Source organism: Sus scrofa, chromosome 9, assembly GCF_054392235.1.
Source record: "Sus scrofa isolate SSC_HxYL_T2T_F1_AM1 chromosome 9, Sscrofa_HxYL_maternal_Yorkshire_Landrace_v2.0, whole genome shotgun sequence".
Taxonomy (NCBI): Eukaryota; Metazoa; Chordata; class Mammalia; order Artiodactyla; family Suidae; genus Sus; species Sus scrofa.
Window position 1 is genome coordinate 123533165 of NC_139391.1, and position 20643 is coordinate 123553807.

The 20643-nt window shown below is 45.0% G+C and overlaps 1 protein-coding gene across 8 annotated transcripts in view; it reads right to left on the reverse strand.

Annotated features, from left to right (window-relative positions):
* The window catches only part of ASTN1 (astrotactin 1), a 319448-nt gene that overhangs the window by 82545 nt on the left and 216260 nt on the right, over positions 1 to 20643 (reverse strand). For all 8 annotated transcript variants that reach the window (XM_084977659.1, XM_084977661.1, XM_021063683.2 and 5 more), the window contains 4 exons: positions 12458 to 12624; positions 8489 to 8683; positions 6743 to 6870; positions 451 to 555 (listed from right to left, as the gene is read on the reverse strand). In XM_084977659.1, coding sequence (XP_084833785.1) covers positions 451 to 555; positions 6743 to 6870; positions 8489 to 8683; positions 12458 to 12624 — 595 coding nt within the window. The remainder of the gene's footprint in view (positions 1 to 450; positions 556 to 6742; positions 6871 to 8488; positions 8684 to 12457; positions 12625 to 20643) is intronic.

Below are 20643 nucleotides of genomic sequence, written 5' to 3' on the forward strand. Positions count from 1 at the left end.
TGGTTTCTCTTTTTCCTCTTCTCTTCCTCTTTCTAGCTCTCTTTCTCTTTTTCTCTTATTTCTTTCATCCTATAGAACCTTTAAGTCATACAATGATTTGCAAAGTTTTATTCTGACAGTTTATAAAAAGCCTGCTTTTGCATATCCTTTCTACACACTGGGCGACCCCAGGAAAAATGATAAAATAGGTGTTTATCTTCAGTGATTCCTGCCTCCCCCTTTCCATCTCTTCCATCATCCAAGATAAAACGTGCAATTCAATCTACACTAAGAAAACGATCTCATGTCAGTGCCCTGCCCTGAAGGGTGACTCGAGTGAATAGGTTATAGATCCCGAGGAGTGGCTACATTGTGGAAGGCATCTTTAACACGAATAAAAGCCTTGTGCCCCTGGAAAGGAATTCCACACCCCAGGAGCAGGTGAGAGGGACGGCTTGCAGCGGTGCTCACCCTGGGAGACGGTCGCTTGGTTGAGTTTGATGTGGTACATCACAGAGCGGACCTTCCAGTGCTGCAGCACAGGGTATCCGGACACCTCACTGAAGTTCACCATCCCTGGGGACAGAGGAGACGCGCGCTCACTGGGTGTGATTGATGCACCAGTCCCAAGTCCTCTGGGTTGGGGATGTGATTGTGAGACAATGAGAAAGCGTTCTTTGATGGAGAGCATTTCTGGAGTCACAGAAGCCATAGCTATTATTTATTGAATCTCGACTCTGTGCCAGGCATTTGACTGGGCACTTTGCATACAGTGATATGACCCCTGTGAGACAGGTGTTATTGTCTGCATTTTATAAATGAAGAAACGGAGGCTCAGAGAAGGTGTTTGCATTAGGGCCCTCGACCACCACATAGAGCCCGAACGGCACTCCAGATGTGTCTGAGACCAGACCAGGGTTCTTAACCACTCTACTGTAATACTCCCTTAATAAACTCATATGGAACTCTAGGTTTACTGTAACACCCAGGTTTTTACTCTCTTTAATAGCTGCAGTAATTGACTCAGCTGACATACCTGATAACATTGATTTCTGCGTCCCATTTAACTGATTTGTGTTTAGTATTTACGTTTTAATTACTCTGAAGCTGATAATGCTTGTTTCTTCTTTGCCAGGAGGGACAGTGTCAGAGTGACCAGGCTAATAGGGGGCAGGAAGGGGCCCTATATTGAGGGTCGCTGGTGTGCCAGACACTGTGATCCACACTTTATTTGCGGTCCCTCTTTTACAGATGGGATAACCAAAGCTCTGAGAAGTCGAGTCATCTATCCAAGGTCATTCTTAATAAATACATCCTTGTAACCTTAGTGATGACGTTATAATGAGCTGTTCTTGCTTGAAGACACTGTAGAAAGAGCAGCCAATTCTAGCCATTACTATAAATATCAAATGATACATAAAAAAAAATAATTAGGTTGGCAGGAAATTAAAAAATCACCTTGTTAGGTTTAGAAAATCAATTTTAGCTTCATTTCTATGCCTGATGTACGAATGTATGTGTGTGTGTGTGTGTACACACACACATATGCAGATATAATGCCCACATATATGAGCAATTTCGATAAAGAGAAAGTGAATGTGTGTGAATAAATACAATGGCAATAATACATATACAGCGAATTATCCTGCCATTTTGACCTACACTTCCTTCAGGCTAAATCAACTAATTTAGTACCTAAAGTGGATAAAGAGTGGGTGGGGTTAATTAGCTGCTTGTCAATGCCGATCAAATTAGCTGAGTAATTGCCAAATTTCCATTCTGTGTGAATCATATGGGAATAACTATTGGTAAGAAAAAAACAAGAAAAGGTCAGGAGAGGTGCTTACTGAATCAATTGCTTAAGTTCGATCTCAGGTAACCAAAGATATGTTACTTGAAACCAAGAAGTTTCCAGTATTTTTCTTTTCCAACGTTCTTCTTTTAGGGCATTAAGCTTTGTGATGGCAGTTAAACTTCTGCATACTCTGGCTCTCTGCCTTTATGTTAATTGTAAAAGCATACTAAGGAAATTCTCACTTTACAAATGTAAGACTTCAGTCACATAGCTCCAAGGTACGTTTCTCTGGAGTTAGAATGTGTGTGCTTTGTAGAACTGTGCTGTTAGCATGCATTCTCTAGCAATGTCAGCTCATCAGCTTGCTGTTATTTTGGAAACTCTTTTAATAAAAAGATAGCCCACACAATAAATAAAGATTTTTTTTCCAGTGTATCAGAAAACAATCCCATTAATGGAATTGACTCCTAGCAGGAAAAGAAAAGGGCAGGAAATCAGGAAGTTCTAAGGCACCCACACTGCCTAGGGGGGTAAGTTTCTGATTGCTGGTCAACCAGCCTGAGCTTCTTCTCAGGCTACCTGGCCAGGGGATCTCTTAGTTCCCAACTGCTGCAACTGCAGAGTGAGCAGCTTAGCTGAGATGACCCCCTGCTTCCTTTTTTCTGTGATTCCTGTGATTTCTGTGATTCCAACCAGCTGTGTGACTTGGGGCTAGGCAACTCATTTCTTTCAGTTTTCACGTCTGAAAAGTGGGGATAACAGTATTCATTTTGCCTACTGTTTAAGTAAGCAGTCAGGACAAAATCAAGTTATGGGTCTAAAAACACAGTGAGAAAAAACAATAAAGCATCAGGTACATACATGGTCTCCATAATGCTCTCATCCTCCTCCGTACCTCTCTCTCATCACCCCTCACTGTGTGAACTTGACATTTGTTAATTGATGTTTTTGTTATAAATTCCCAGGCTTTGGTTCAGGTCAACAGAAGGAAGAAAAAAATAAAAGCATGGATGTTGGGGGGGTGGGAAGGGATGACAGTGTCCTATATTCACCCAGGATGAGCCAAACAACTGAAATCCATTACTTAACTGCTAAACAACAATTCTACTTGAGTGCATTTACACTACACCAGTCAGGGAAACAGTTACATAACTGTTAATGCTCGGGAAATGTTGTTCCATGCCCACTTACAGATATTTCCATTCGTTAAAAAGAAAGGGATATTTTAAAGTAGATATTTTCTTGCTGAGTCATAGGAGTCTTTCTCAGTGTGCTCTTGTAATGCGGTCAGCTCCAGTTTTTTTTTTTTTTTTTTTTTTTTAATGTTATTATTATTTGGGACACATTTGTGAATGACTCTTTTTTCCTAGCCAACTATCTCAGACTATGTTTTTTCAAGAAAGAACATTATTTTCCCCATCTATGCTTGAAAAAAGAATGATTGGATAGACCTATGTGAAAGAAAGAGGAAGGAAGAAGGAAAGCAAGCAAGCAGGAAGAAAAGGAGGGAAAGAAAGAAAACAGAAAAAAGAATGAAGGAAGGAAGGGAGGGAGAAGGGATAGGGGAACAAAGGAAGGAAGTTATTTTTCTCCTCTTATTCTATTGAAATGTCAGGGGGATGTTTAGGATGAACTTGAAGAAGTTCCAAAGAGCTTAGAGCTCTCAATCTTCACATATACGTAGTGACTATGGTGCCCAATAGGCCCACGACTGTGGCCAGCAGCCTCCTCTACTCCGTGGTCTGCCTCTGGGCTCTCTTTCTCCCCTGAGAGACTGAAAATCCAAATGGACAATGACCAGACCACATGTAAAAATGGAACTCTGACTCACAATCTACAGCAACCAGCCCAGGAAGCTAGTCAACCATCTCTAAGTCAGACTTGTAGGAAATCAGACCACGATCTCTGCTAGTTCGGGAAGCCAAACAATAAGCCCTGTCATAATCCCCAGAATAACCAGGACTTGATTAATAACTGACAGCTTCCCTAATTTTTTTTTCTTGCCTCCAAGTTAGGTCCAACCAGAAAAAGTAAAAATATATAACCCCAAATATTTACAAAGACTACCTCACTCCCAGCTGGGTTGGACCACCTACATGCCAACAGCTTCCAATCAGGGCATATCTGAAGCCCTCCCTTTTTCTCCAACTCTAAAGCTTTCCTACTTCTCTGCCTGCCTCTCAGCCTCTGCCAAGATGCCAGTAATGGTAGCTGACTCCCTTGCTATACCATGCGATGTCTAAACAGCCTTCAGCTGTTGTCATTTCGTTGGTCTTCATCTCTCTCCACCCAGCTTGTCACACCAAAAGGCTGGAGAAGGGTGAGGTGTAGGTTTCTTAACTGGTTTGATGAGGATGGAGGCAATCAGCAAGAGCAAATACCTCCATCAGTGATTTTCAAGTACATTCTTCAAACTGGAAATTCTTAAAGATGGAAATAGATGTTGTGCGGAAGTGGATTCTCTAGTTAAACAGATTTGGGAATTGCGGGCCTAAGTAAAAGTAAAAGGTATTTCTTTCATGCAGGGCTTCTGGAATCTCTCTCGGGGGAAGGTGTTGCAAATGGCTGAGAGGTAGATACTATAGTTTTGCCAAATATATTTGAAGACAGAACCTATTTATCCATTGCGCACTAGGTTTTTATGAAAAAAAAAAAAAGAAAGAAAAACATGCTTGGAAATGCTGATAGAGAAGATTCTGAACATCACTTTAGCTCTAAAATCTTTTAAGCTTGTAGGGTTATGGGGATTATGACCTTAATAGACATAGGGCAACATGACATGACACTCTCTACAAGACATAATTAAAATGTTACCAGAACTAGGAAATAAGTATGGAAGAAATTTGGCCAACTGTCTCTTTCATTGATTCTTCTAGTTATTCTGGGCTTTGAGAAAACCAAACTGACCCCTTTTTACCTCAAAGAAAATACCCGCTCTTGGCCTAACTGGTATCACTTCTCAATCAAAATAGGTTAAAAAGAAAGGCTGGGTAGAAAAGTAGCAAGTCAAGTTCTCTCTACTTTCAGGACTGTCACCCTCTCAAGGCCATGAAAAATGGAAGTGCCCCATCAGGACATCCTTCTAATTCTTTTGTTTCCCTTATGCCAAGTCAGGAGCAGTTCAAGGGCACAGGGAAGAAAGAGGTTTCTCTTGTGGATGAGAACCAAGTTTGGATCTTTTCCTTGTTTTCAAAGATGGAGATTCAGACACAGGTTCTTCTGCTGCTTCTCAGATCTACTCACCTACTTCTTCCCAAAAGCTCAGGGAGCATCTAGGACTACTTTGCGTCCTCTCAGCCTGGCAACTGAAATGCAACTTCTCACGTCCATGTAGGTTCTAATGCACGAGAGAGATGTCCTGATAACACTTGAGACAGAGCCAGGTAGCTTCTTGGTGGCGTGGAGCCTGTCCTGCTTGTGTCTGCTGTCTCACGCCTCCTTTACAAGGCACTTAACACATGCCCTGGAAATGGTTCTCAGCAAATGACACTGGAAACAAGAAAAATAGTTTCCCAAACACTAGAGATGTAGGCTTTAGGGTCATGTTCAGAGGTACATTTTAGTTCTTTTCAGGTTTGTGTCTGTGTGTGTTTGTGATCTTTTCGCAGGCAGCTTATTTCAATGAAATTTATTTCTGGTCCAGAATATATCTAATTGTTTTCTCTCTTGTTTCCTCTCCTTCTTTGATAGGGAAAACACTATTTGAGAGTTTATATTTTCTTTCTTCCTTGGTATATATATTTATTTTTTTTAACAAATATTTATTTCATTATGTATAAGGAACTGTTCTACAAACCTTACAAATATGAATTTATTCCTCATACTAGTCTTATAACAAAGATAATATTTTAATATCTATTTTTACAGGCTAAAAAAAAAATACCTGAGGCATAGAGAAGGCAAGTAATTGGTCCAAGATCACACAGCCAGTGAAGAGCTGAGGCCAGATATCAGGCTCCAGGGCCTAAGCGAGTAATTCCTATGCTATGCTACCTCAAATTTTATTCCAGTCTGAATGAAAGTTTTGACTACAAACTGATATCTGCAAAAGGCTTACCCCCAGTTGAATCCATTCTTCAGAAAAGGGGAGAAAAAAGGGGAGAAGGGTATACAATAAGGAAGACTGAGAATGAGAAAGGGAGAATGAACAAAGGAGAGGATAAATGAACAAAGCCAACAACAGATGCGCTCAGGTCTAGCCTTTTAGCAAGTGATGCTGAGCTCCCGACTGGCTGTCTCTTATGGGTCCATGGGACACTCTGAAATGTCTTCCTTGGTCCAGGAGGTGCTCACTGGGGGTCTTCAGAAGCACAGAAAGGAGAAGCATCCCCTGGTGTTCCTGCCTCCCATAAATTCCTTCCATAATGAGCCCCAGAGAAGAACGCCTTTGGGCTCAAAACAACATTGAGGGGGAGTGTCATGATCCCCATCTTACAATGAGGGCCGTGAGACCCCAAGAGACTGTACTGTTTAATGTCACACAGCTAGAAAGTAGAGCCAGGAGTCAAAGTCGTGGTCATCTGACAGCAAAGCTCTATCATGTTCTATCCTCTCCTATCGCTCAGTAAGTACTTGCCGGGAAACCCAGCAGGCCCAATGACAGACAACCAGGATATAGGCAATCCACCTTCTTTCTGCCCCTACTATGTCCTGGTCACTGTGTCCTGTAACCCACTGAGAACTGTGAACGCTTCCATATCTATTATCTCATTTGTTTTCAAAACAGCCCAATGAGACTATAGCAGGGAAAGGTATTATGACCACTTTGCAGATAATTATATAATAATATTGGCAGTTTCACTGACAAATCATCCTACTAGTGTTCACTTTTAGAACTGAGCTTTTACCATGTACTAAGGAAACCAATGGCTTTGAAACCAAAATAATCAAGGTCAAGGATCTTGAGTTTATAAAATCATAGAGAACTGCCTGTGTTTGCCCGTTAAGTAAGACGTGGGGCACACTCACCAGTCAGGAAGTCAGGGTCAGGGGTAGGCTCTGAGATTTCCTCAAGGCACTGATTCTCCAAGGGGACAGTGGCCACCACAAGACCATCTGGCAGTTGCTGGTCTAAACCTCGAGCAAAGTTGTTTTGCCTGGAAACAGAGGCAGACTTTCATCTCCTGAGTGTTCAGGTGAGCCTCACTCTTTGGCAGGTGATCTATATCTCAACCCATAATAGACCAAAAAGTTCCCCTCACCCTGAACCCCACTCAATGCAGATGTGCAGAGTAAGACACAAGTGTGAGAAGTACTAGTGTGAAGGCTGGGGGAGATGAGGGAGAAAAAAAAAAAAACAGCTGAAAAGGTCTATTTACAAGAGAGAATAGTCTTCCCTCCCACCCACCCCAGTCCCTACTCCTCGATCCCCTCTCCACAAGATCTGGGCAAATAAATGCAGCCAACCCAGTATGAGTTATGACACCTCACTGCTTGCCATTGGCAAACGAAGTCCTAGGCTAAAAGGTGAACTTTTAGTAAAGCCTACTGTTTGTAATAGCAAACACAACTGACTCCAAGAACTAGCCGGGAAATTTACTATAGATTTGCTTGTAAGAGTCCAGACCCAGCTTGCTATCAGCTGCTGGTCCATATTATTACACTCTCACATCAGCGTCATGACCAGCATCACCTCCTGACATACAGGGGTTCTGTGGATGATGTGTTCAAATTGCCTAAGGCAGATGTGGCACAGGAGTCAAGTGGAGAATCTCCTAGACACACTCTAAGTCAGTGGTTTGAAGCATTTTGTTCTCAGGACCCCCTGGCACTCTTCAAAATAACTGTAGGCCCCAAGTATTCCATCTATCTACATGTATCATATTCGAAATTGAAAGAAAATATTTAAAAAATTGTTACTGGGACATTCTAAAGGACAATAATAAACCCATTATATATTAACATGGTTTGAAAAATTTTAAGACAAGTGGCATTATTTTACATTTCTTGCAAGTTTTTTAAATGTCTGACTAAATAGAAGACAGTTGAAACTCACTTCTAAATTCAACTTATTGCAATGTATTGTTTGAGTGGAAGCATATAAATGAAACCCGTCTTCTCTGTAGTTGGAAGACACAGGACCTTGAATATCCCCTGAAAGGATCTCAGGGACCATCAGGGATTCAAAGACCATACTTGATTTTTTTTTTTTTTTTTTTTGTCTTTTTAGGGCAGCACCCGTGGCATATGGAAGTTTGAATTGGAGCTGCAGCTTCCAGTGTATGCCACAGTGATGGCAATGCAGGATCAGAGCTGCATCTGCAACCTATACCGCAGCTCATGGCAATGCGTATCCTTAACCCACTGCGCAAGGCCAGGGATCAAACCCGCATCCTCATGGATACTAGTCAGGTTTGTTACCGCTGAGCCATGACAGGAACTCCTCAAGGATCATAGTTGAGGACCACTATTCTAGATTGACTCACAATGCTAAGACTCAGAAGGACAATAGAACCTGAGCATTTTGTGGTGGCTTCCGTGGAGTCCCTACCTGGCAATGTAAACATTTTTTTAATACTTTATTCCTCATGGTTCTTGGGTTCTGAAAGAAGGAGTATAGACCTGGAAATGACCATGGGAGAGAAAATAACCTAACCTTTTAGAGTCATCTCTACCTAGAAGCAAGACACAAGACTTAATGCTGACTTTAAGGCTTGTCAGGGAACAGATCCATCAACAGCCCTGAATAACCAGTTCTACAGGTGTGGGGCTCACCTGAATGTTCCTTTCAGTACCTGTCCAGCAGCCACCTCCTTGGAATGGTTGTTGTAACCAAAGAACATCTCCCCAAAGAGGGTCTGGTTCATGGGAAGCTCTCTGCTTTCCCCACAGTCACCTCCCTCTGGGCAGGTCTCCGTGACGAGCTGGCAAGAACGTCCATCCACACCAAGCTTGTAATCCTCGATGCACCTAGCAAGGTGGAAACTCAAGGTAAGACGTTATTCCCTCAACAAGTCATGCATACAGCTCAACCCAAGTGATGGAAAGAAATGCCTCTGGGAGAGTTTTGGATGGCCAAAGATCATGAATATCCTGGTTTGATTTTGTTCCTTTATAATTTGGTTTCTTAAGTCTATAAACCTAGTCTCCTTGCATTATGTGATCATACAGACCCTCTCACCTTGCCTTCACAGATAAGTGCTTTCAGAGCTTTGGAGGGCTCGCTCCTCTAATGAGTGTGTGATTTCCCAGGTAGGTCAGCAAAAGAATCACTGGAGATAAGCTTATAAGTTAACACATTGAATCCAAGATATTCTAGAGTCTTTCTCCAAAACGATCTATGTGGCCAGACTCTGCATTTGTTTGGAAGGTAATTAGGCAGCAAAGAGAATGACACTGTGCTTAAGAAATTAATAACCTTCTAATCTGACCCTGTGACAAGTCAACTAAGAAATTAAAAAGATTGATCATCCTGTAGCTGTATTCTGTTTGAATGTATTGAAACACAAAAGCAACCCACATTAACTCCCCCTTTATTCAGAGTAGCCTTTCTGAACTAAGTAGATGCTAGGGCCTGCTCTGCAAACACCTCCTTCATGTCCTCCCATTAAGCATGGACAGTTACTCTAATGGAAGAGCGATACTGATGTTGGTAAATATGGGTCAATGACCCATAGTCATTAATTGAACTTTATTTGTAGTTATATTGAGAAGGACATAATTTGTTCATTCAAGTAAGAACTACTTTGATAAAGCTGTCATTTTAAAAGCATACGGATTTAATTCAGGTCTCTCCTTAGAAATATACCAAATTTACAATTTATAGACATTCATGACATTAAAACACACCATTTACTGCTATCTACAGTAATTGTTGCAATGAGATAAAGACCTCTCTTCTTTATAGAGGAACAAATAATCATAATTTAAAATGGTGAGAAGCAATATGATAATGGCAATAATGCTGCCCTTTATTGAATGACCTTGAATCAGCTGATTGAACTCTGGGAGCTTCAGTTTCCACATCTATAAAAATGGGAAAAACACTAGCTGCTATATTGGGTTGCTGAGAAGATTAAGTGAGATCCTGAACGTAAAGAACTTAGATTGTGCCCAGCATATAGTAGGTGCTTATTAAATGTTGCTATCATTATCATTAGCAGAGGTATAGCCTATGTTAACGCCACTTTGTTTTCCCCAGTCACTATTTACATATTGTGTGAACAGGTGTGAGTAAAGCTCTTTAATTACAAGTGCATGTGATTTGACCTTTCTAAAGAATCTCAAATCAAGGACTTCTTTTGGCAGGCTATATATGGTGGCTTAGAGAGTGCTAAATATACATGTGTAGCAAATTCTGAGGAAATAAGAAACAAAGTCCAGTTAGGGACCTAATGCATGAATCCAGGCAACAGATGTGACTTCAGACCCACCAAGGACTCTATGGCACCAGCCTAGGTCTGGGACAAGACGAAGTGGCTCCGAGAAGAGACCAGATCGCATGTCCTGCTGTGTCTCTTATATCTGACACCTAACTAGGCTCTCTGCACAGAGTGGGTGCTCAAATATACGCTTATTCAATAAATAAATTCTATGCAAATTTGGCTGATTTTACCTCATGAATTGAAGTGGGTCAACCATAAGTGATAACATTAAAGAGACATTAAAATTTAGATCAAGCTTCCATTTATGGAATGGGATTTTATAAGAAACTAAACAGGAAAATTGCTCAATTGCAAAGAAATAAAATGAAATACAATAACATAACATTACTAGTCCACTGAATAATCGTCTCATGATTATTCAGCTTTTAGTGACAATCCGGCATAGCTTTATTACTATAGACATTGATTTCCATTACAATCCTATTAGATTGTGAGATCCTTGAAGGCAAGAACTACACATCATTCATCTCTGCAGCCCAGTGGCCAGCGTGGTGTGAGGCATAGAGTCAGTGCCACCCTGACAGGCTGGAGGTGGGGGAAGGCGAGAGGGAGGAAGGAACAGAGGCAAGCAAACCAGGATGTAGACAAATGGGCCGGATCCTTATTCACTTTATAAACATATCATGAAAAATATTTTTAAATATAAATTTAAATTTTGAGGGGACTGCAGACTTTTTCATAAAAACAGGGAGTGCCTGAATTCTAGTGCTCATCTTCCCACTTGCCAGTTCCCCAGCTTGAGGAAATCAGCCTTGCTGTGAGTTGGCTTGGGCATCTGTGAAATGGCATGGTGTTGCCTGCCCTCATGGAGCTAGCCTGACAGCTAATGAAATGAAAAAGCTGATCCAGGAGTTCCCGTCATGGCTCAGTGGTTAGAGAGCCCGACTAGCATCCATGAGGATGGGGGTCCAATTCCTGGCCTTGCTCAGTGGGTTAAGGATCTGGCGTTGCCGTGAGCTGTGGTGTCGGTCATAGACGCAGCTCAGATCCTGCGTTGCTCTGACTGGACCCCTCGCCTGGGAACATCCATATGCCGTGGATGTGGCCCTCTAGAACCATACCAAGCACAGACTACATCTGAGGGTGGGTGGCTGCACAAAACGCTGGGACTGTGGGGGCGGGGCTTAATTGCTTCCCCCTCCTCCAAAGATTCCCCTCTTCCCTTCTTTGCTAATCGATTAGTTTCACCAGTCTCTCCTAACCTTTTGAAGGGACTCCTTTGGTCACAAAACAATTAGCATGGCACCATAAAATGCAGTTTGGAAGTTCTGATGTAAGGGGGCCATGGTTTAGGTAAACCTCTAGGTTAGTTTTCTCATTTTCAGTGATGAGACTAGACTCTCCCTAAGGGTCCTCCCCATTCTGACTTTAAAAAGTCAGGCCTTACCATGAGATACCACCTCACACCAGTCAGAATGGCCATCATTAATAAATCCACAAATAACAAGTGCTGGAGGGGCTGTGGAGAAAAGGGAACCCTCCTGCACTGCTGGTGGGAATGTAAACTGGTACAGCCACTATGGAGAACAGTTTGGAGATACCTTAGAAATCTATACATAGAACTTCCATATGACCCTGCAATCCCACTCTTGGGCATCTATCCGGACAAAACTCTACTTAAAAGAGACACATGCACCCGCATGTTCATTGCAGCACTATTCACAATAGCCAGGACATGGAAACAACCCAAATGTCCATCGACAGATGATTGGATTCGGAAGATGTGGTATATATACACAATGGAATACTACTCAGCCATAAAAAAGGATGACATAATGCCATTTGCAGCAACATGGATAGAACTAGAGAATCTCATCCTGAGTGAAATGAGCCAGAAAGACAAAGACAAATACCATATGATATCACTTATAACTGGAATCTAATATCCAGCACAAATGAACATCTCCTCAGAAAAGAAAATCATGGACTTGGAGAAGAGACTTGTGGTTGCCTAATGGGAGGGGGAGGGAGTGGGAGGGATCGGGAGCTTGGGCTTATCAGACACAACTTAGAATAGATTTACAAGGAGATCCTGCTGAATAGCATTGAGAACTATGTCTAGATACTCATGTTGCAACAGAAGAAAGGGTGGGGGAAAAACTGTAATTGTAATGTATACATGTAAGGATAACCTGACCCCCTTGCTGTACAGTGGGAAAATAAAAAGAAAAAAATAAATAAATAAATAAAAATAAAAAGTCAGGCCTGCAGGCTTTTTCTTCAGAGCCTAAGGGCTGGCCCAGGGTGACCCGTTCATTCAGCTTGACTCTCCTCTAAGTCTCCCAGCAGCTCCACTCACCCGCAGAACATGAGGATGTTGTACAAGGCAGGCTCGTCTGGGAAGGGCGCCATCTGCTGCAGACACAGCTGCTCACAGCCTCCATTGAAGCCATCGGAGCAGTCCACCCCGATGTGGCGGTCATAGCAGCCGGAGCTGTCCTTCATGGGGCTGAGTCCGGATGGGCACTGGCAGAGTCAGAAAGCATTCACACACAGGGGTGAATCAGGGGCCTGGGTTGTCTGGGAACCAGAGTGTAAGCACTGACACCTAGTCTCAGCACTCAGCCTTGAAACCATCAAAGTTAGTAAGTAATGCACGAATTTCCCACTACGCTGGGCTCCCTCTAAAAGCAAGAGACCTTCTTTGACATCATTCTTCTTCTCTCTGGGCACAGATCACGCACATTTACATTCCAGCCGATTCCTCCAAGGGGGCTGGAAGGCAGCGTTGTAGCAAGACAGCGCTGAGGTGTGCTGGCCTCCCAGTTGGGCCTCAGGCTGGCAGCAGAGTGGAAGTGATGGGCCAGAATTGAAATGCATTAGCAGAGATTCCTTTGGGCTAGGGGGAGGAAGTGCTGCTGTTTGGACTTAGTATTAATGGGACTTTTTTTTTTTTCCACATCCAAAGCACCTCGTCAACACTGGTACTGGATGGCAGTGCTGGAGAGAGTAAATTAAGCCAGGGCCACCAGCCGGAAGCAGGAAGTGGACTTCCTCTGTGACCTTGACCGGAGGCTTGACTGCGCCCCTAATGGCAGTGGCTTTTCTCATGACCTTCCTGACTCAAGGGTGCCCTGAGAAAGATGCACAGAGAGGGCCCCTGCTACATGAGCCCCCAGAGGTGCCACCTGAGTTTGGCTTTATCTCAGCTCCCTGGATACTCAGTGAAAAACTTTTAGCTGTTCTCCATGACCATGTTGGGCTCCATTAAATACCCAAGAATGACAGCAAAGGGGTTAATCCAGGAAGAGATTCAGTCAGATCCCAGGGGAGCAGAAGGAGCTTGGTGAGCAGTAGGAACGCTCACAAGGCATGCATGCCAAGCCAGGCGGTATCTAACATTCACACATCTTAACCCGCACAAGCATCCCATAAAGTAGCCAGAGGGATCATCCTCATTTTACATAAGAAGGAACTCAGGCACAGAGAGCTTAACCTTCCTAATGTCACACGGCGCATCAAGGAAGGACCACAGCTGAGACCCTGGCTGCCTGGCCAGAGAGTCCGTGACCTAACTGCTCATGGCTACCCCACAGCACAATAAAGCTCTCACACAACAGTCACTATTTACTGAACACCAGGAGCTGGGCACTCTGTTACATGCTACGGCACACCCTGTATTGTCTTTGTACGGCCAGGCCCAAGATGGCTGTCCTCTTGCTCTCTGTACATTCCCCACTTGACCAGTGCCTTCTTCACCTACACACCTGACTGACCTTCCTACATACATGCCCCAGGCCCCAGCTAGAGACTGTTCTTATCAAAGGGAATGGTGAGGGGCGTGCCCCTCTGCTAGTTCCCTAGCAACCAATGAGCCAACCTGATGTCAACCCCCCTTTACCCCCGACTCCTCTGAATGAAGACTGCCTCCAGGTCCTGCCCGCCACCTTCTGCACACAGCGAGGTGTCACTCCAGGACCTGGCTTCAGACATGTAAGCTCCCCCATCCATTAAACCACTGATGTCTCTGTTGCTGACTCTGCGCTCTTTCTTCAGTCTTAAAGCTGGGTGAGTACAGGCCTTGCAGGCCTGTGGGGTGCAGCCCAACAATCCTCACTCAATAGACCTGGATGCTATTAATGCAGCCAGAAATGCATGAACTTACTGCACTGGACTCCATCGCAAAGCCAATACGTATCTTTTGCCTTCCTGCTTCCTCTGTCGGTGCAACAGATCCTGTATGTTTGCATTACAGCTGATGGTTTCCAACAGGCTGGAAGGGGACAGATAACTTGCCCAGGGTCCAGTAGCTCCTATGGCACAGAGCTGGGGGACTGCTAGATCTGACCTGCTTTTAGTGACTGCTATAAACTTACTGTCAGCTAGCCAATACAGTCCTCTAAAAATAACCCAAACCAAAACAACAACAACAACAACAACAAAACCTTTTACAACTCAGTGGAACAGTATTAGACACCTCCCCTCCTTCCCTGCTGCCTGGCTCGCTCTTGCTCCTGGTTGCCAAGTCCCTTGGCCTAGTAACCTGGAGCTGTCACAGGTGTGCCTCTGAAAACCCACCTCTCCTCCTTCCATGCTTCCGACTGAAGATCACAGCAGGATGTGCACTGTTTGCTGACACAAATTCTGCAAGTTCCACAATGAATGCCCCCCACCCAATGAGCCTGGCCAGGCTCCCAGCCTGGTCCATCCCCTTTCTCCCCACGAAGGCAGCTGGAGTGCTGGAAGGTGACAGCATTTAAGACTTTCCAAGGGCTGCCTCGTGCTGCGCAAACCCAGCTGTTCCACAGGATGGTAAACAAGCAAGCGAAGCAGCTGAGGATTGCACCCCCCCATTTTGTTAACCACCCCCACCCATCCACTGCCTTGGCCACCCAGCTGTTAGGCCAGATGTGCCACCAGAAGGGAGCTGGCTTCGCCATGGTGAGGCTGCCCAGGCATGGATGTGGGTATTGAAACACAGAAGTTTGGTTGGAAGGAAATGGGCTGTGCTGGTTGCCAAGAGGTTTTTTGTTTTTTTTTCCCCCTTTTATAAAGCTTGAGAGAAGCCATCAAATAGAGACAAAGCCGGTGCTCCTGTTATTCCCACCTCACGTGGTTTCAACTCTGATATCAACTAGCTCTCCTAGTCACCAGCCAAGACTCCCCATCTTCTCAACCACTGGCTTTTTTCCAGAATGCCCCATCAGGCACCATGTTTGACAAAGATGTCACCAAATGAAAGCCAATGAGGCTTTGTTCCAGAATCCCCAAACCTGGCACATCCACATCTTGCCTGGCCCTGGTGCCTAGATAACCATTACTGTGCCAGACCGGACCACCTGATATTTACACTTTCTTAGGAGATTTGGAAAGGAGACAGAGTGAGCTGCCTTGTCCAAGTTGTACTTTTTTTTTTTTTCTCATAAGCAAAGCTAAAAATAATAACAGTGATCAGGAATAAAGTAATTCTATGTGCAGGACAATCTACATATATTATCTTCAATCCCAACCACACAATTAGACTTTTTCCCCTCATTTTATAGATGAATAAACTTAGACTTGGAAAGATTAAGGAGTCGCTAGTTTAAGGTCACAGAGGTGGAAGATGGCAGAATCAGAATTTGGGCCTAGTTTTATCTGACCCCAAAGTTCAAGTGTGTCCTTTCCACCCTGCTATACAGCTTCTCGACTGTGAGAAAACCTGAATTTTTGGAATTGCTTGCTAACAAATAAAATCAACCTGTCAACAAAGTAAAGCAATCCTATAGATTTGTTGTTTGCCTGATTGTCTTAAGCAACTCCTAGCGTACATTTTGGAATCAATTATGGATTTGTTGATTCAGCCAAATATTTTCTCTCTTCTTGTCTTAACACTCACACACACACACACACACACCCATATTATTATGGGTGCATATATTTATAGGACAAAACACTGCAAACCATCCAGAGCAATGACCTTGAAGACAAGACAAGATCTTCAATCACTAAAAAAGATGCAATTATCTTTACTGCACTGTAACTTACTTGGGCTGCAGTTCAGAGTAAAACATTCTGGAAAGATTTCCAGAAAAAAAAAAAAAGCTGAAACCAAAAATAGCGTTTTCTTCTTAACCCCTGTTGAACCAGAACTCGGCGTCCCCAAGGAGTCTAACCAATCAAATTTCCCATAGTGCAGATTGGCTTCTGTTTTTGTCTGAATGCTTCTTGTGCTGTCGCAGTCATGTTCGTTCTGAGCTCCTCAAAATCTGTACCTAAGTACCCAGAAACTACAGTCTCTAAATCATGGCCTCTTCCTAGAAGTGTTTGCAGCCAGAGACCAGTGGTCAGGAGAGAAATCCTGCCTCCAGGAGGAGCTTGTATTTTCCCCCTGCAGGTGCTGGCCATTCTCTTCTCCTAACTTGTGGACAATCCCTCCACTTGTTCCTGAAAAGAGAACTATTTGCTTCGGCTTGAGCCCCAAGGTCATCCATTAACCCCTCCTTGCAGAGGTGACATTTAGCAGTCCCAGGAAGAAAACTCCATTTATTATGGCAACCACCCTCCCCCATCAAGAGGATCTAATAAATGAGCTCATATTTCAGTGACCCTTAAAATACACAAGGTTAATCATCTTTCATGAGATGCTCATGGCTTCTTGACTTATTACTGGTCTAAAGCAGAATTTGCTAATGAGATTAAAATGATTTTCCCCATTCAACGCCTTTCCTTCACTGTCTTTCCCCTCTGTTTCTACCAATGATTTCTGGTTGATTAATTACTTAGGAGTCGAGTCAAATCTCACTCAGCCTGAGACACACACACCCCAGTTCCGGATTATGCAGTGGAAGCTCTGGTGGCAGATGAATATGACGGATGGACACATGAGTGTATTCAGGGCCCCTGGGAGAAGGGAAACAACTTTCTGCAGCTGAGCCTGCCTTACCTGGATGATTCATAAGACACGCAACCATAATTCCTACTCGAAATAGGTTCTTTTTAAACACATGGCAGTCTTATTCCTTTCACAAATAATGATTTCCCCGGCTGTTTGATGGGCTCTGACACGTAAGCCCAAGCCAGGCAGGACTTCTCCCAAGGGGGAAAAGTTTGATGGAATTAAATTTATATTTCAGCTTCCTGCCCCCATTTCTCTGAAGGCCTCTGAGGCATACCCGTCTGCTCACTGTCCTACAGAGAGAAAGAGAGACGGTCATCTGTAATGGTCTGGGCACATCTGCGCTCCAGCAGAGGTGAAATGACATATTTTGTAGGAAACCATAACGGACAGCATGTGGACAGAAGGGCGGCAGGGTCGCTGGGTAATTCAAAGCTCATTAGAGCATAATGCTCTGGCAAGGAAGGTCATGTGTTCAATATATGAGAAAGCAGGACACCCAACCTCTAGCCTTCCAAGGCCACAGCCGGCTCACCTGAGGATGGGCAGACATCTCACAAAGCAGAAGGCATTTTTGCAGGGGGTAGGGGGTGGGGGGCATCATCAGGATGAGTGTGAAGATAAGGAAGAAGTATCAAGTGCACGGGCGTTCCATTTTTACCGTGTCTTTTATAGCTTTACAGTGTTGGAAATCATGTGCAAACTTTCCAGTGAAGTTCTGTATTCAACCTCCGTGGGTGGGCTTGATAAGAATGAAGATGCTCTGGTTAAAGATGGGAGAAAGGAGACTAGAATCTGACCCACCAAAGCCGCTCCAATCCCCACTGCCATCTCCCACTGATGGCCCCAAGGAAGTCTGTAACGTGATCCCGGAACCTGTGACAAGAGGGGCTTTGCAGATCAAGTTAAGGCTCCTGAGATGGGGAGATCAGCCTGGATTAACCAGGTGAGCCCAATGTAATCACAGGAGTCCTTTTAAAAGATGGAGAGCAGCGGAGGAGAGTGAAGACGTGCTACAGAAGAATGGTCAGGAACATGCAATGTGGCTGCCTATAAAGACGGAGGAGGGGCTGCCCCAAATGTGGGCAGCTTCTTGAAACTGGAAAAAGCCAGGAACAGATTCTTCCCTGGAGCCTCCGGGAAGGGAGGCAGCCCTGCTGACATCTCGATGTTAGCCCAGGGGCACCCAAGGATTCTCACCTGCTGAGCTGTAAGAGGATGAAATGGGTGTTGTTTTAAGCCCCCAAACCTGTGGTAATTTGTTACAGCAGGATGGGACACTAACACAGGGACTCTGCTGGATCCCCTGGGGCTCCACAGAACACAGAACCACACTCTTGTGCTGTGCTGGTAGGGACTGCTGCTCCCACCTTGGCACAGTGAGGACAATGTACAGGAGGAAGACCCCTTGTTCACAGTGGGTGGCTGACCTCCGCTCCAGGAACCATCCCAAGATTTAGGGTTCAGCAACCCAGTTGCTGGAGGGTAGTCTGGTGTGGAATGGAGTGACAGAGGCTGGTCCAGGGCTGTGCCTTTCATGGGTATTTGTATCCTGTCCCCAGAAACTATAAAAACGACAGGGCAATTAACTGGGTAGCAGTTAACCCTGTGGGAGTCCATGCGTAACAGAGAGACGTGCCCTGCCTGCCTAGAAAGAAGGAAGGTGGAGCAGCTGATATGCACCAAGCCTACCTGCCTGGCTTGAGTCCAGCTGGGAAAATAGAGCGTTGCATGCCGTCTCTTCCCACATCTCTGTCCCTGTCCTGGACATGCCGAGTGCCTCCTCTCCTTCTCCTTTCATGAGCCCGTGCCTTTCCGCTCAGCACACGGAGACCTGCTTATCAGGGTTGATGTGGAGAGGAGGAAGGTGGCCTGATTCTCCCCACAGCAAGTGGAGCAGCAACGCTCTTGTCCCTGGTCCGCCCCCAGATGACACGGGAGCCACCGGCTAACACACCCAGGCTTTGGGATGGTATTGATGCCCAGTGGAGTCAGATCAGGCTCGATATAAAATTTTTTCTCATAGGGTCACGGGATGACGATGTGGCAAGTCAGCGCGCAAGGCTCCGTTCCCCTGACTTGGGGATCCTGTGCTTCACAGCCAATGAGAAACATTCGATCAAATGGCCCTACCCTCTGCCTCCCTCTAAGAGCCACATGGACCAGTGACTTCAAAGTCTTTTGCTAATGCCAAGCACTGGTGTAATTGGGTGGCTTTCTGCAGTGGCTCTGATTGCAAATGCAGCGGCCTTATTGCAAATGCATATTCATCGGCACTATTCCTGCGAGCTCCGTCTCACAGATCAGTGTTAAAAGTACAAAAATACATCAGCACGGCTACATGCCAAGTAAAAGGGGCTAGGATCACCACCAGAAGGCAGCTGACAGGCAAACCCGAAGGGGCTCAAAAAAAGGGCTGGAGAAGTGGGAAGAGGTGGGGAGTGCAGCCCTGTGCAGGTGTGTGAATGTGGGAGCAGCTCAAACTCATGTGAGGGGGGTTGGGGGGGGAATGGCCGGGGAAGGAGGTCCACCGAGGTGTACACACCATGTTTCCAGACTTCGAATGAGCCACCAGAGAACAGTAAGGAATGAAAGGTTAAAGTCTGGATGAAGAAATGCAGGTTGAAGATAAAAAAAAAAAAAAAAGTGTCTCATCTGGAAAGTCCATTAGACTGAAATTGTCTCCTGAGGACCTGGCCAGGAATCTCACTGCTTAAGACATCTAAGGGGGACTAGCACAGGGGAGGGGAGCGCTGTGGGACGTCAACTTCCCTCCTGGCTGCCTTTGGAAGACAGGACTAAAGAGCACTTGGTGTTTTCTAAATGGTCCACTCTGTTCTGCCCTCCCTTCCTTTTGATGGACCGGCCAGGTCTTTGGCCTCCCTGCCTCTCAGCCCTCTCTCTTTCCTTTTTCTTTTTTTCATTCTCTGTCCCTTCTCAGACAAAGCAGGCTCCTGTCAACTGCCGCCCACTCTGTGAAAGTCTGAGGAAGCCTGAGGGCTGAGAGTCCCACTCTGGACCCAGGGACGTATCCATCTTTGATGGAGAACAGCTCCCTGAACAGAGCAGGTGCTCAGAGACAGGGAAGTGGGGGGCGCGGAAGATGGAAAGATGGAACTGGCCCAGCATCCTCGCAGCTCGCCCCTCCTCTGGGTCCCTTCACAAGAGCACAGCTGTCAGATGGGGAGGCCAGATGAAGCACCATATTCTCCCCAGAGCTCCCGGCTCTGCCTGGAAACACTGCATAACAACGTGTCTCAGGGAATCACCTCTTCCCTTCTTCATGCCAACTTTGTGTACCACTTTCCTCGCTTTCTTCTCTGCCCTATTCCCTCTTTTCTCTGTGAGGACTGCATCCTTCTGCCCTTAAAAGAAGAGAAGGCTGAGAGCAGACAATAGGGGTGACAGGCATGAAAATGACCACTATAAAGGCACCAGCAGCTGAAGGCCTGCCCATGGGCTCCCGCATTGGCCCATCAATCTCATTTCCATGGCACAGGAGAGAGCTCAGTCTGCTCTGGCCCAGCCTTTCTAGTTCATAGCATCCCATTGTTTACACGGAGCCAAAGTCCATAAAGCTGATAAAGTGGAAAACCACCTTTGGCAAAGCGAGAGTTCATTGCCGTGGTCTCAAAGGGGACATATTTTTATTTTTTCTCTACCATTCC